The 17,307-nt window shown below is 29.7% G+C and overlaps 1 protein-coding gene across 1 annotated transcript; it reads left to right on the top strand.

Moving 5' to 3' along the window:
* Window positions 1-2,298: 2,298 nt before the first annotated feature.
* Window positions 2,299-16,412, top strand: LOC148238069 (uncharacterized). The gene is made up of 14 exons (XM_088181289.1): window positions 2,299-2,499; window positions 2,648-3,029; window positions 5,587-5,838; window positions 5,907-6,127; window positions 7,302-7,536; window positions 7,607-9,460; window positions 9,529-9,746; window positions 11,329-11,554; window positions 11,625-13,993; window positions 14,586-14,843; window positions 14,925-15,036; window positions 15,353-15,579; window positions 15,648-15,893; window positions 15,964-16,412. The coding sequence occupies exons 1-14, from the start codon at window positions 2,365-2,367 to the stop codon at window positions 16,018-16,020; spliced, it is 6,792 nt and encodes a 2,263-aa protein (XP_088037415.1). The 5' UTR covers window positions 2,299-2,364; the 3' UTR covers window positions 16,021-16,412.
* The last annotated feature ends 895 nt before the right edge of the window (window positions 16,413-17,307 follow it).

The raw sequence follows: 17,307 nt of genomic DNA, 5'->3' as shown, positions 1-17,307 counted from the left end.
TAAATAATTATGTTAATTATAAAATTATTAATGAAGATAATAATAACTTATTCACTACCCTCGGAATCAAAATCACATAAATAAATCGATCGCCGTTAAACATTTACATTGCTTATAAGGCTCCAAATTGTGTACATAATGATTTTTTTAAGTTTATTAAAAAATATGTCAAATAATAAAAAGTAATTTTATGAGACATACAACATTAGTGATTATGTAACAATGATAAAATCTTATAATTTCAACATTTTAAACAAAATCCTTATACACAAGGATTAGTACTAATACCAATTCATTGATATTATAGATCATATGTCAAATTTTAATTTAATAGGAAAATATTATAATATCAACAATGCTACAAATGAGCATAATAGAATATCGAAATAATATTAGAAAATGTCAGTGAAGACTAATAATTTTGTAAATAAAATTAAACCTGCTACAAGTACATGTAGATATAAAACCTTGACAAAAATTTCAGTTAAAAATATAGGCAACGTTCCATGGTTTGATGAGTATCTAGAGAACTTGATTAAAAATAGGAATATATGTCATCACAAATGGAAGCAAGAACCTAGTATTATCTTAGCCCAGAAAAAATCTAGCTAGAAATGCTGTAACTGCTTATCGAGAGAAATAAAGATAAATTACTATAATAAAATTTGGGAAAATATTAAAATAGTTATCAAAAATACTCCAGAAAATAAAAATGAAAAAAAGTAATTCCAAATATTTTTGGAGATTTAACTACTGATAAAAAAAATAGCCGATGAATTTAATAAATATTTCATCTTAATTGGAACATTTCTATCAGATCAAATACAGATAAACATTGATGTATAATCATAAATATGGCTCAAGTTTATAGATATATTTTACCAGCTCTATCAAAAAAAAATTTAATCAATTCTAGCCAATAAAACAAATGAGTTTTTAAATACATAATTTTTTATCACATTTACAATACGGATTTAGAAACAAATAAAATAAAAAATATGCAGCTTTTGATTTAATGAATTACAACAAAACTTAAACGATAAAAATAAAACTTCAGCATTATTCAGAGTTAAAAAAGCTTTTGACATAGCAGATCATTACATATTATTAGAATAATTGTAGCATATTGGAATAATATTACCAATGCAAAATTGATTAAAAAGCTATTTAAACACTAGACAACAAGTAATTGTAATAAATGATAGTTTTGATATTACAATCACTGTAAATAATTCTCTTATAACGAAAAGTGATAATATATAATTATTAAGTCTAAAGTTTTTAATTTTTGTAATCATATTGATTATATAATAAAGAATATATTACCAATGTCAAAAATTTCATATTTTCAAAATATATTATCGTATAAAACTAGATTAAACATTTATTATGCACATATTCATAATCTTGCGTTTCGGGATTTATAAGTAAATTTAAATTAAAATCATTTCAGGCTATTCAAAATAGCGCTAGAAAAAATTTGTTAAATTTGTCTTTTGCTGCTCATACGAAAGACATATGTATATAAAAACTAAAATTTTGCCTATAACTAATTTACCAAAATATTAACTAATAATGGTAATAAAAAAATGATAGAGGGAAAATTGATAATAAATACTAAATTTAAGTTCAGAAAACAACTACATAATCATTAAATTAGATCTGCCGATGATTCACACATCCCTCAAGCATTTTTTGTAAAGTTTGGCACAAATTTTTTAAAATATATTGCATTTAAAACCTTTAGTGATTTATTAATTGCAAAGAAATTAAAAACTATTTTTTTAATGACATGACATATTAATATATAATTATAATCTTGTTTTCGTTTAACGTGCTTCTTATTTTTCTTATTAGTTCTTTTAAAATTTAATAATAAATAATTTAAGTGTACTTATTATATTAAATTTATAATTGTAATGTATCAAATTGTAACCACAAAATGAGTTATTTGTTGGTCATGCAAAGTTACGTAAATAAATAATAATAAAAAAATTTAAAATATATGAAATTGCACGCAGTGCAAAATGGTTTGATATATTATTCGTAATTAACGTCATTATATTTAAAGAAAACTTTAAGTAAAATAAGTGTGTATTACCTGATATAAAATAATATTAATGCATGCGTTTGTTGAGTGAAGACTACGAGCTATTTCAATTCCATTCAGTTATATTATTCCTTAATAATTATTAAATAATAATTGTAACCGCTGATTTTGTATTTGCGACTAATAATTTAAACAATAAAGTCATTGGATATATTCGGGCGTAACTTGAGAATGTTATTTTTATTCGTTGGTCGAATTTTAGCGCACTATTGTCAAAATTTAGACGCACTGGCGAAAAGGTTGCGCCGCGAGCTATGACATGTAACGGTCGGCGGCCGTTCGAACGCAAACGGTCATCCGGAGTCCGTTCGTCAGCGCTTTACCCCTTTAGCTGGCTACTTCTCGGTCCGGCTATGGCCGGCAGCTGGAGCCACACCCTCCTTAATTGGGTAACTAACTAAAACTGACAAAACACCAAAGACTAACTTTAAATTTGTATAATTATTACAGCGTAACGTTCAAATTAGAGATATAAAATACTATTTCAATTGTTAAAATTTAAGAATTTATCTGATAATAATCTTATACGACTTTTAGGTGAATTGTGTCCTGAACGCCAACGTCGACGATCTATCCGAGCTGATAGATTGCAAAACACTCACTGATATCATAAAATATCTTGATCCGACTCACGACAAGCAAGACAATTATGTCGCCGTCGTCAAATACTTCCTCAAAAGAGAATATCCTTACTTCAAACGCATCGATGGAGTACCATTCATTGAAAACGTCGAAGACATCATATTGATTACGTCACTTTTGCTCCACTTTTCTTGCGTTAAAATCAAAGACCTCGCGATCAGAGGTACCATGTGCCAAAATTTGGAACAACAAGATCAAAGAGCGATAATGCAATTCATCAACAGTCTAATGAAGCATGTAAACATCACTGAGAGAAATTTGATGAACTCCATCAGAGGTTGTTTTATATTATTTATATATAGCTAGTTAAGAAAAACCCCTTACAACATAAATAACATCCAAAATTCTTGAATATTGTTCATATTTAGCATAAGTTCATTTTTTTAATAATAATTAAAATGACTTAGTTTTTACATTTAAAAGTCTATTGCTATTTATATTGAATAAATAGAGTACTCATTTCTTCTTGATATATTTTAAGGTGACATGTTTTCTTGGTATGGTGTGCTATTTTCCTTATTAAAAAAATCTCAAACTTCTTATATGCATCTTTAACCCTTTGAGCACTATCGTCGTACATGTACGTTGGTCGATCTTTCACTGTTTTGACGTACCCCAGAGAGTTCTATATTTCATGTATAATATTTATTTTTTTATTTGATTGAATATAAATGATTTATTTTTCAAAATAACCATAAATTAAACTAGTACGAAGTAAATTAACATAAAAAAATATTTATTAATTTTATTAAAGATATTGAGAGCCTCTGAATTTAAATAAAAACAATTCCACAAAAGCCGAATAGTATATAAAAAATATGAAAAATAAATGAACGAAATTTAATTTAACAATAGAAGTGTTAAAATAAGTTATTAAATCATAATATACAAAAAAGTAGTAAAACTAGTCAAAAAATAAAACGTTGAGAATCACTTATTTTTTTCTGTAATTTACTATAAATGCAATATAAAATAATTGTACATAAATCATTTTGGAAAAATACGTAAAATTAACTGGGTGCTATTCAATAGGGAATCATTTTGAGATATACGTGCATTTAAATAGATACTTTGTTCCATAAAACGAAATTGTTTATGCATTAATGTAAGGTAAATCTTCGAATTTTTTCTTCGGAAAAGGAGTTATTCATAAGTATTATTGCACAAGCAACTCGTTTTATAAAACAATTATTGTACATATTGCTCATTTAAATTGCCCTCAAATTAACTCACTATTCAAAGGGTTAAATAAACAAGGGGTCATATTATTTGATATTGTGTGTTTTATCATTTTGTTTTTCTCTTTTCTTCAACAATAGGATAATGACGTATTGCTTCTTTCATTCCACTTATCTATTACACAGTCAAACAACCTGTGAAGAGTTGTTTATGACAATTTCGTTTTCATAAGATTTTTGGCTACTTGCTCTATTATTTTTTCATTAAATTTTGTTATAATGTCTATTTATCAGAAATATTGCCACTTTTTTCATATTTTTTTTTGTGCAATATTGATTTATGATGTGAACTTATAATACTATTTCCTAGAAGATATATTAATAGGTGTGATTGATTCCGATTGTAGGACTTCAATTGTGGATTCCCATTTTTTCTTAGTGTTCGCTTTATCATTGAAACTATTCCAATAATGCTAATTTCTTTTTCCGCGTCCTTCATGTCAGATCATACCAACTTCTTAACTTGTAACAGAGACGTCATTTCAGATTTTTCCAGGGGAGGGGGGGGGACAAAAGTTGACCAGTCAGTGGTCGGTATTTTTTATTATTTTGATTTCATTAAGATTCATAGTATTTCATTAAATGATATGTATTTTTCTGGCCAAATCGGTTATATAACCTAGAATTTTGACCAATAGGAGGGCGCGAAAAACAATTATCTCTTCTCAGAAGTCAAAAATCCACATCAAAAGCAATAAATTCGTGTCGTTGAATCGAATTTTTGGCTTCTGAGAAGTGAACTGTATTTGCGCCCTCCTATTGACCAAAATTCGGTTTGAATTCACTTTGACCAATACTCTCATATCAGAAGTCCGTAATAATATTGGTAAGGATAGCTATGAAATTTTTAAAATAGAGTAATATCCAAGTGCAGACTAACTATAGAGCAATATGCGAGATATGACATCTATCTGTACTTCTTCCTCTGCTTATTTTCTCTTAACAGATGAGTTGTTCGTATTTTGGACTTGACCTAATGAAAGTTCTAAAACTACAATTAGTTTTAAAACTTTCATAAGGTTAGGTTTTGGTTTGAACAATAAGCGGACATTTTGTAATTAACAAATTAAGTTTCATATACATTTTAAAACCGCATATAATTTCATTAGCACCTATCAGCTAAATTACATTTTCGCTAGTTGAAATATATATCTACTGGTAAAATTTTATTTGGACTTCGTTAGTGAAAATATAACTTTTCTGTAAATATATATATTACTGCATATGGAGAAGTTGAAATCATATAATATTACCAGCACCTGCCAGATAAATTATATTTTCACTGGTAAAAATATATATCTACCAGTGAAAATGTATCATGATATGATTTCACTGATATGATATATTTAAAAAAATATTTTCTAGATCGATTCGAGACTTTTGTTAAATTGTTTTTAAAGGATAACCCGAGTGTTTTCTGTTAAGAATAAAGGCAGTCATTTCAGCTTTTTTAATATATCTGTCTAGCGATTTCTATATGATTTATAACAATTGACCAGTTCCGGTTGTTTCATATAAAAATGCTAAAATGAACTATTTTTTAAGTTGTGATTTTTTCTATATATTGAAGATAAATATATATATTTTAACTTGCAGCATCTTCATCCGAGCTATTCTTGGACGAATCCAGTACTAATTTGTCTATATCGACACCGATGAAGAGTAGTCTAGCTTTATCTGGATCTCTGTCTATATCTTCAATAGCTTCCCCTCAACCGATGTCAACTCCGAACACTCACAGATCGAGGAAGGTGTTCCAGCTGGAAGCCGAATTGGGCGCTGAACGATTCGATCGTGATTTCTTGCAAGAAGAACTTCACCGACAATGCGTTCGAATCGAAGAATTAGGTATTATAAATATATCAGCATTTATAATTAATTATAAGCAGTACTAAATTATTTTTATTTCATTATAGAGAATTTACAAAAGTCGTACGTAGGTGAGATTCATCGCTTGCAAGATGAGTTACTTATAATTGCTGAGAACGCAAAGGACAGCGAGGCAGACGGATGTTGCCAATGCAGACACAAAGATAAAATATATCGCGATCAGCTGAAATCGCATGAGCTTGAAGTTCTCCGATTAGTGTCAAATGCAGTAACTGTGGAAGAGGAAAGGGACTCAATGAAAACTAAAGTAATATTTTATTACCGTAAAAATCGGACAATTTGGGATAATGAAGTTAAATTTTAAATTATTGCTTCCTTATAAGTTTTATCTACTAGCTTTTCAGGGACGTCATTTTGGAGGTCTCCTCTTGAAAAAAGCTGAAATGACGTCCCTGATTTTAATCAGAAAATTTCAAGCTATCCCTCAAATATAATCTAAATAAAACAGTTAAATCTATTAAAAAAATATGTCATTTTAGTGAAATCATATTGGAATACATTTTCACTGGTAGATATATATTTTTACCAGTGAAAATATAATTTGTCTGGCAGGTGCTAGTAAAATGAAATAATTGCAACTTTTCCATACGTAGTAAAAAAGTTCTAAAACTAGTTACAGTTAGATTAAGTTCAGAATACAAACTAAGCCAACTCATTCCTCAGAGTAAAATAAGCGGAAGAATAAGTACAGACAGATCTCGCATATTGGTCTATAGTTATTCTGCACTTGAATATTACACTATGTTTTAAAAATATGACAATTATTTTTACCGATATTACTACGGACTTTTGATATGAAAGTATTGGTCAAAGTTTATTCAAACCGAATTTTGGTCAATAGGAGGGCACAAAAACAATAATGAAATCGCAGTAGGAACGCTCAGTACCGAGCTTTCCCACTGCGACGATGATTGCACGATTTTATTGCTTTTGACATAAATTTTTGACTTATGAGAGATAATTATTTTTTGCGCTTTTCTATTGGTTAAAATTCAGTTTAGATATTCATCTGATTCTCAGTCATTGTTATTAGTCATCTTCAACATTTATGTAAATATTTATGATAATGTCAGCCATTTGCCCGCGGGCTGTAAAAAAGATTTTTCATTGTGCATATTGCTACAAATCCTGGGTTATGCAACAGTTTCTATTGCCGAGCTTTCGGAGGTCTTATCCGATGTTAATCAAAGATTGTGAGAAGTATAGATAATTTTCTCTATTGTTTTTTTTTAAATCTATTTATATATAATAGATATTTTTAAAGCTTTAAAATAGTTTTCAAACATTATAGATTTTATGATTATATACAATTTTTTATTCACGAATGGATATTTTCATATTAACTTATATCCCAAGTTGCTCTTGTAAAAACTTATTATCAATACATTACTAAAAACTTATCTAAAATGTGTATTTTATAGTTGAACGAAGCTGAGAAGAATATTTCGAATTGGTGTGCTCAAACGATAGAAGCTGAAACTACCCTAAATTTGTTAAAGTCTCAATTGGAAGAAGCAAAATCTGAGAACTCTCGATTGAAGATCACCCTTGCTGATAAAACGAGATTCCTGGAAGAATATAGACAAGAAAATCGAGTTGACACGAGTATTGAATGTGACGATGATACATTTTCCATTGGAAGAATGCTTAATTCCTGTGAGATCTAATAGATGATATTTTAAATTCCTAAGAAAATATAATGCTAATAGTTCATTGTGTATTTCAGCTTTTCAATCGAATCCAGAATCGTTGAGTAAAGTTATAGATATCCAACTAAAAGAACAGATTAATAATAATAAGCAGTTAACTTTCGAATTGGACTCTCTTAAAAAAGAATTTGACGAACTCACACAAGTATTAGAATCGACCAGAAAGAAACTCGGCACTTCTGAAAAAGATAAAAAGCATAAGAACCAACATAACGAACAGTTAAAGGAACAAATAAAGACAATCACCGCTAGTACAACGAATGAGATAAACACGTATAAATTCAAGCTTGACAGTAAAAATAATGATATTAAAAAGTTGACACAGGAAATAAAAGATCTTCAACAATCATATGACGATAATCTCGAAAAACTTGATGACGCTAGTAAAGAAATAGTCGAAAAGGTAGACTATATTGACAATTTAATCAAAAGCCATAATGAGGTATTGAAAGATCGCGAAAATCATAGGTTAAATTTAGAGCAGGAAATTGTTTTGTTACGCCAGGATAAATTTTTGTTGGAGAATCGACAGCAAGAACTTCAAGAAGACTTGGAAAAATCAGATAAAATGATTTTAGCCAGAAATGAGGAGATTGCTAATCTGTTGAAAGATAATTTAAATCTGAACGATATTCGAAAACAAGAAAATTCCAATTTAATGTCAGAGATCAAAAATTTGTCTGAAGAGAAGGATCAATTATTAGATAATATCAAAGATAAAGATAATATATTATCAGAGGAGCGTGAAAGGAATACTTTGTTGAATGAAGAAATTAAAAAACTTGAACTGATTGTCACCAACAGCAATGCACAATTGATAAAATATGAAGACACTGTAAAAATTAAAGAAACTGAAAATAACGATTTGGAAAAAAATATAAAGGAAATTAATAATTTGCTACTTTCGTCACAAGAAGAATTGAAAAGCTTACAATGCGAATATGAGATGGTAAAAGATAATGCCTTTAAGGCTGAACAAAAAAATATCGAATGCATCACTGAATCTGAATTTTTATCATCTAAAATAGAAGAAGTCAATGAAAAATTAAATAGTCATATGTTAGGATTTGAGTTATTAAATAATAATATAATTGCATGTGAAGATCTTATAATCACAAATGGTACTAATGATTATGTTTCAATATGGGATGTTTTTAAAGCTAAATTGGATACAGACAAGCAAACATTTGCGAATATGTCATCTGAAAATGAAGGCTTACAATCCGAAATTGTTAAAATGAAGAATCACATTTCTGATCAAGAGACTTTTATAAAAAATTTAGACTGTGAAAACGAAAGAGCTAAAAGTGATTTGATTGCTTTAAAACAAAAATTAGCCGATAATGAAAATGAAATTGAAGAGTTTTCTGTGAAAGTTGCAAACTTTGGTTGTGAGATAATCAAACAAAAGGCTTTAACTGACGAGAAACAGAGAGAATTTGATATTTGCCAAATTGATTGCAAGCGTCTTACGGATGAGATTGACAATTACAAAAAGGTTATGGTTTCTCAGTTAGATGTTATTGAAAGATGTGAAGCTGAGCTTAATCAAAAGGTTGAAGAAATTAATATTTTACAATTACGGACATTGTCTGATAAGAATGAAATTGTTGAATATATTAAAGAAACTAATGATTTGAAAGCTTCTCTGGCAGAAAGCGAAAACAAAAGGGCTAAGAGTGATTTGATTGCTTTAGAACAAAAAGTAGCCGATAATGATAATGATATTGAAGAGTTTTCTTTGAAAACTGCAAATTTTGATTGTGAGATAATCAAACAAAAGGCTTTAATTGACGAGAAACAGGGAAAATTTGCTGTTTGTTTCTCGCAAGAAAAACTTCACCACCAATCTGTTCGAATCGAAGAATTAGGTATTATAAATATATCAGCATTTATAATTAATTATTACCAGTACTAAATTATTTTTATTTTATTTTAGAGAATCTACAAAAGTCGTACGTAGGTGAGATTCATCGCTTGCAATCCGAGCTACTTATAATTGCTGAGAACACAAAGGACAGTGAGGCAGATGGAAGCTGTCAATGCAGACACAAAGATAAAATGTATCGCGATCAGCCGAAATCGCATGAGCTTGAAGTTCTCCGATTATCAAATGCAGTGCCTGTGGAAGAGGAAAGGGACCCAATGAAGACTAAAGTAATATTTCTTTACCGTAAAAATCAGACAACTTGAGATAATGAAGTTAAATTTGAAATATTTCTTCATAATAATTTTTATCTCTTAGTTGTTCGGGGACGTCATTTAGGGGGGGGGGCATTTCCCCCCCCCCCATGAATTTGGCTAGAAAAATGTATGCCATTTAATAAAATACACCCAGGCCTTGTATAACACGGTCATATGGTTCCCCAAAAACGCATTGTTATACGAGGCTTGAAGTTCATACAAAAATAGGGTTTACGTTCCAAGAAAAAAACTTTAATATGTAACATATAATAGATCATTCATTCATCATCGCTATCACTTCAAATTCTATATGTTCGACTCTTTTTTGAGATCGGTTGTAAGTTTTCATCGTCAGAGGACTCTTGAGTATTTTTGGATTTGCCCTTTAAAAAATCTGTAATATGCGATTGTCTACTTTTAGCGTATAAATCTTTACGTATTTCGTTATAAGGGGCCAAGATTTGCTGTAATCCCCTCTTGAACTTTAAACTTCTTTCCATTATAGGATCATTATCTATAAAAAAATGGTCTAATTTATTAGCCAATTTCAAGCCATCATTTGTTGTTTTTAATTTGAAACATTTAGCTACTTCGCTGCAACTGCTTTCTGATTCATTAACTATGGTAGTTTCATCCAACATTTCGATTAATTCTTCTTCATTCAACGTCGACCTTCCAATATTTCTCCGATATCTTGAATATCCATATCATGAAATCCTTCTCCACTAATACCACGACAAATGTTAATTATTCTTTGGTATTCATCTTTTATTGGTGGTATAACATTTTCTCCAGGGACTTCTTCTAGCCACAGCTTTTTCCAGCAAGAATATAAAGTCGATTGATTTATTTCCTTAATGGATGCAGCGACCATATCGATACAATTTCGAATAGAAAATATTTTCCATGCTTGTGTATCTGTTAAATTCTCATCTTGTCATTGCGCGATCCATATGCGTATAAATCAAACATGTTAATTCATTTTTAATTGTTGTTTTTTTCTGAAACTGTGTTATATAAAACGTGTTGTACAAAAATATGCCACAATTCATCAACCGTGTTTTATACGAGGCTTTGGTGTACTATGAATCTTTTTAAAACATGGATGCCGAGGTGTGCATATGTGCGCGTTTTGATTATTTTACTTGGCGGCGAGGCACACATGCATAAGCTTTCTTAAATATTTTTTATGCTAAGAGAAGTCACTATTATGATTTAAAAAAAAAAAAAAATTTTGTACTATTTTTCCATGATTTACTTTTACAACTTTTCATTATAATTTATCGAGCAGTAAAAACTGTAATATAATATCTGGCCTTTATGAAAATGACTATTGTTTTTATTGTAAATCTATTCATATAGATATTTTTAAAACTTCAGAGTAGTTCTTCAAATAGTTTTCTAGCATTGTAAATTTTATCTTTACTAATTGAAAGAAATTTTTATTCATGAATGGATTTTTTTAATGTGAACTTACAATATATCCCAAGTTGCTCTTGTAAAAACTTAGTATCAATACATTACTAACAACTTATCTAAAATGTGCATATTATAGTTGATCGAAGCTGAGAAGAACATCTCGAATTGTGCTCAAACGATCGAAGCTGAAACTGCCGTAAATTTGTCTCAATTGGAAGAAGCAAAATCTGAGAACCCCCGATTGAAGATCATACTTGTCGATATGATAAGATGCCTGGAGGAATATAGACAAGAAAATCGAGTTGACACGAGTATTGAATGTGACGCTGATACATTCTCCATTGGAAGAATGCTTAATTCCTGTAAGATCTAATAGATGATAATTTAAATTCTTAAAAATATATAATGCTAATAGTTCATTGTGTATTTCAGCTTTTCAATCGAATCTGGAATCGTTGAGTAAAGTTATAGATATCCAACTAAAAGAACAGATCAATAATAATAAGCAGTTAACTTTCGAATTGGACTCTCTTAAAAAAGAATTTGACGAACTCACACAAGTATTAGAATCGACCAGAAAGAAACTCGGCACTTCTGAAAAAGATAAAAAGTGTAAAAACCAAGAAAACGAACAGTTAAAAAAACGAATAAAGACAATCATTGCTAATTATACGTATGAGATAACCATGTATGTATCTCAGCTTAAAAGTAAAAATAATGATTTTAAAAAGTTGACACAGGAAATTAAAGATCTTCAACAATCACATGACGATAATCTCGAAAAACTTAATGACGCTAGTAGAGAAATAGTCGAAAAGGTCGACTATATTGACAATTTAATCAAAATCCATAATGAGGTATTGAAAGATCGCGAAAATCATAAATTAAATTTAGAGCAGGAAATTGTTTCGTTACGCCAGGATAAATTTTCACTGGAGAATCGACAGAAAGAACTTCAAGAAGACTTGGAGAAGTCAGATGAAATGATTTTAGCCAAAAATGAAGAAAACGCTTATCTATTGAAAGATAATTTAAATTTGAACGATACTCTAAATCGAATAAATACCAATTTTACATCAGTGATCAAAAATTTGTCTGAAGAGAAGGATCAATTATTAGATAATATCAAAGATAAAGATAATATATTATCAGAGGAGCGTGAAAGGATTACTTTGTTGCATGAAGAAAATAAAAAACTTGAACTGATTGTCACCAACAGCAATGCACAATTGATAAAATATGAAGACACTGTAAATTTTAAAGAAACTGAAATTACCAATTTGGAAAAAAATACAAAGAAAATTAATAATTTGTTACTTTCTTCAGAAGCAGAATTGAAAAGCTTACAATGCGAATATGAGATGGTAAAAGATAATGTCTTTAAGGCTGAACAAAAAAATATCGAATGCATCACTGAATCTGAATTTTTATCTTCTAAAATAGAAGAAGTCAATGAAAAATTAAATAGTCATATGTTAGGATTTGAGTTATTAAATAATAATATAATTGCATGTGAAGATCTTATAATCACAAATGGTACTAATGATTATGTTTCAATATGGGGTGTTTTTAAAGCTAAATTAGATACAGACAAGCAAACATTTGCGAATATGTCATCTGAAAATGAAGTGTTACAATCCGAAATTGTTAAAATGAAGAATCTCGTTTCTGATCAAGAAAGTATTATAAAAAAATTAGACTGTGAAAACGGAAAGGCTAAGAGTGATTTGATTGCTTTAAAACAAAAAGTAGCCGATAATGATAATGCTAATGAAGAGTTTTCTGTGCAAGTTGCAAACTTGGGTTGTGAGATAATAAAACAAAAGGTTTTAACTGACGAGAAACAGAGAGAATTTGATGTTTGCCAAATTGATTGCAAACGTCTTACGGATGAGATTGACAACTACAAAAAGGTTATGGCTTCTCAGTTAGACGTTATTGAAAGATGTGAAGCTGAGCTTCATCAAAAGTTTGAAGAAATTAATAATTTACAATTACGGATATTGTCTGATAAGAATGAAATTCTTGAATATACTAAAGAAACTAATGATTTGAAAGCTTCTCTGGAAGAATGTAAAACTCAGTTACAAGATCAAGATTTAAAAGATGCACTTCTGAAGAAGTCGGGTGAAACCGAAATTCTTTTGAAGGAATTATCCGAAATCAAAAACATGCAAATATCTGTCGTCCAGACTAAGAACGTTGAAATTAAAGAATTGCAAGCACTAGTCGAAAACTTTAATAAAAACATACATCGGTACGAAGAAGAGATTTTCAGTAAAAATTCTGAAATAGAAAGAATTAGTAATGATGTAAATAATAAGGAAAGTCAGATTGAGTCACTTTCTGGCGAAGTAGCTGGTCTTAAACAGTTGATCGAAGATGGAAAGCGGAAGTTGCAAGAGAACATAGCCGAGATGAAAAACGTTCAATGTTACCGTCGCGATTCCGAAACGAAGTTGTTGTCCGAAAATGAACAATTGAAAGAACAACTTAGGCTATTGGATGAGAAATTAAACGATGTCAGTATGAGAGTTTACACAGAGAATGTGAGACCGTTAGTCGATTACGATAATATGTTACAAGAGAAGATCAGGTTGTCTGAAGAGCTGAAAAAACAGCATTCGGATCTCTGCAAAATGAGTGATGAAAATAGAGCTTTGAAGAGTGCGTACAATTTAGCGATGATCGATAATGAGAAGCTTCAGAATAAGCAACCGGAGGTTCAAGAGACGAGTCGCCTGGTGGCCGATTTGAGAGGCGAATACGAAGAAAAACTCACAAAGATGAAACAGAGAATGGTTAGTATTTCGCCGTTTATAATTATCGCAGTCATCGGTCACGTGGCGTGGTACACTTTTCAAAAACTAACTCACGGTAATGATTTTTACGGATGTTGAACGTATTTATAAGTAGATTTTATTATAAAGATGTCCATTTTATATTTACAACATAGTATATTATGTTTATTACTAGCGCATTCTAGGAATATATGTTTCTTGTCATATTTTATATATATATTTTTAAACGGATTTACATCGTTAATAACGAGACAGAAAAACATGGTTTCATTGGATGATATTATTTGTATCTAGTCTTGATTTTATTTAGATGTAAATATTGAATAGATATAAGCTTGAGCTTCTTTATTGTGTCGTTACCGTTAATTCTATATTTGTTTTATTTAATTATCCAAGTTTATTGGGAAACTGTTCCAATATTTATAAAATCGAGATTCGTCTGGTTGTTATGGATGTTCGAGCTAGAATTTATATTATTATTATATATATTTTATTGTAAATTATTTTTATGTTATTAATAATAAATATATTTTATTCCCATGAATATTATTTTTGTTCTAAAATCCCCTTTTCATGTTATATGAATTTATAGAAGCAACTATATCAAGAACAAATTACCGTTTACTCCGAAAAGCAAAAAGAGGAACTGGCAGATATGGAGGCGCAATGCAAAAAGTATTCGGATAAGCTGAAAAATTACGAGTCGCACGTCAATCAGCTCAGCTCCGAGCTGTGGAAAGTTGGCGAAAAGCTGCTGATGGAGAAGAACGAAAAGGACTGGTTGAAGATGCAACTGAAGGAGAAGAACGGTTCGCGTCAATCGTTGAATTCCATCACATCGACTATCAGTGTATGTATTTTTTAATACTATGTATACATAACCTCAAGATAAAAATTTAGTAGGTCACGAATATATTTATTTATGTTACAGTTGCCGCAGACAAAGCGAGATGCTGTTAAATTGAATAACAAGGATATGAAACCACCAAACTCAGTAGATATGAAGAGAAGGCTCTTCAAAGTTCCTGAAAATGTGAACACAGGTGAAATAATTAATAATGAATTACTTCTTTGTTTAATTTAATGTAAAGTTACAATTCCATATTTTTTAAAGAAAGTTTTAATTATTTATAATTAAATTCTCAGATAAGAGAAATTTTATGTGATATACAATAGTATGTAGATATTTTAGCTATGAATATTTAGGAATTCATATTAAAAATTATTATTTATAATAAAATGAATTTTAAATATAATTTGTAATACCTTTTTACAAATCCATTAAATTATAGTCATATTGCAGAATAAAATAAAACGTATAAATTTATTTAGTAACATTATTCAATTTTTTAAATACAGAATCTGGCGGACTGCACGTATCTGACGAAGAAGGCGAGCTCTTCGATAATCGATATATCAACGAATTAAAGTCAGGAAACTACGACATGAAAATGCATAGCAAAGCGAGCAATCAACCGGATCGATTGTCAGAGCTTCAATATCGCAATTCTTTATGCTTACCGCATTTGAAGAGTTCTTATCCGGCCGAGATGCAGTTCCAAGCGCTCAAAGAGGATCATATCAAAGTTTGTTATTACATTGTGTAGTTACGCACTATACGCATAGTTTATTTATTATAAAAAATATGTTTTAGGGTTTCGTGAATTTGGACGATAGTATTACAACAAAATATTCTCGGCCGAAGAAGGAAGCTGGACAGACGACGTATAAAAAACCTGGACCACCGACGCCGAGCAAAAATGGAGGACGCAACTCGATGCAAGGAAACGAATTGAGAGACCCGTTGAAAGAATTCAATGTAAACAATAAGAAACCGACTACGCCGTCGCGGATTAAGTCTCTGTTCATGGGAAATAATTCGAAATCGTCGCGAGATGAGGTATGAAAAATTATACTGATACATTTCATATAAGATGTTTAAATTTTAAAACTATTTAAATATGTTACAGAATTCATTAGGAACACCGAAGAGTAGACGACTCAGTATCTTTAGGAAACCGAGATAAAAACAAAGAAAACCTAATTAATATAGTACAAAATGCATTCCTTTAAGATATACATAACAAATTATTTTGTTGATTATCAAAACTGATATTAGAAGATGGTGATATAAGAAAATAACTCAGTTGTTTATGTTGAATAAATTACCAATAGTTAATCCTCATTTTAAAGTTGTTTTGCCTCAACGACTGCTTCTACTTTTGTAAATATTTGTGTTACTGCTTTATGCAAATTGTGGTTAGATCTATAACATTGCTCATTTTCTGATTTAATTTATTTTACTATTTTAAACTGTGTTTTAATTATAATCGGTCTTGTTACTTAATTAAATTAAGTCATATACATACATAACATATATTTTTGTATTACTATTTTAGTAAATAAATTTAAATAATCATATTATTATTTTATTACTCTCACAAATTGTAAATTACACTTATAAATTAAAACCCATTCTTAACCACTTGGCAGTTTTGCCCAAGCGTGACTCGGGCGCGGAGTTAGATCGTGTATTGACTAGCCTGAGCGACGCTCGGGCTAAACTTGTTTTGACTTGTTTGTTAGTGATTTCCCTGAATGACGTTCGGGCTCATCATATTTTGACTTATTTTAGTGGTGGGGTTGTCCTTGAAATTTTGTATAATGAAGTGGAAGGATAAAAAGGACGTAAAATTATTATCAACAGTACACAATCCAAAAATGGTAGAAATCGAGAGAAGGGGAGATTCGAAAAGAATTCCGAAACTTGTTGGGGACTACAATTTCATGGGTGTTGTTTACAGAATTGATCAATTTAAAAAGAGAGTAGATATTATTACCCGGATTGTGATGTAGGGTTGTGTATTGAATGTTTTAAAATTTATCATACAAAAAAAAATATTGAATAAATTGTAACTTTTTGGATTTTTTTTTTTGAGATCTTAGAAACGTATCACTTGGTAATTATTTATATTGCTCGGTAATTATTTTCCCTTAAATTTTTTTTTTTTTTAAAAAAAAACTGACAATTTATGGACACTCTTTTTTACCAAAAACCAACTGTTAAGTGGTTAATAAAGCTTAGGAAGTGATTGATTACAGAAGTCCAAAAACTCGATAATTTTCAATGCTCTGAATGAAAAGATATTTAGTTTTCATTCTACTCGCTTTTTTATACAGGGGTAAGATAAAAGTATTTACCCAGCTGTTTGAATTTCCATTCTTAATGACTTCTAAGCTACACATATATCTTCGTCTCTCCTGGGAAACGAGCGAAAATATAAATATTTATTGAAAATACTAAAATCAGTATT

Source organism: Plectrocnemia conspersa, unplaced genomic scaffold (assembly GCF_051122295.1).
Source record: "Plectrocnemia conspersa isolate PC_06_02 unplaced genomic scaffold, ASM5112229v1 ptg000002l, whole genome shotgun sequence".
NCBI classification, from domain to species: domain Eukaryota; kingdom Metazoa; phylum Arthropoda; class Insecta; order Trichoptera; family Polycentropodidae; genus Plectrocnemia; species Plectrocnemia conspersa.
Note: the sequence above shows the minus strand (reverse complement) of the source record. Positions and strands in the feature narration are given on the sequence as shown.

Bases quoted from the DNA above. Each gene is read 5' to 3' on its own strand.
- LOC148238069 (XM_088181289.1), top strand. From the start codon at position 2,365: ATGACATGTAACGGTCGGCGGCCGTTCGAACGCAAACGGTCATCCGGA. The intron at 3,030-5,586 runs GTTGTTTTATAT...TTTAACTTGCAG, and splicing joins TTTGATGAACTCCATCAGAG to CATCTTCATCCGAGCTATTC. The intron at 11,555-11,624 runs GTAAGATCTAAT...TGTGTATTTCAG, and splicing joins TGGAAGAATGCTTAATTCCT to CTTTTCAATCGAATCTGGAA.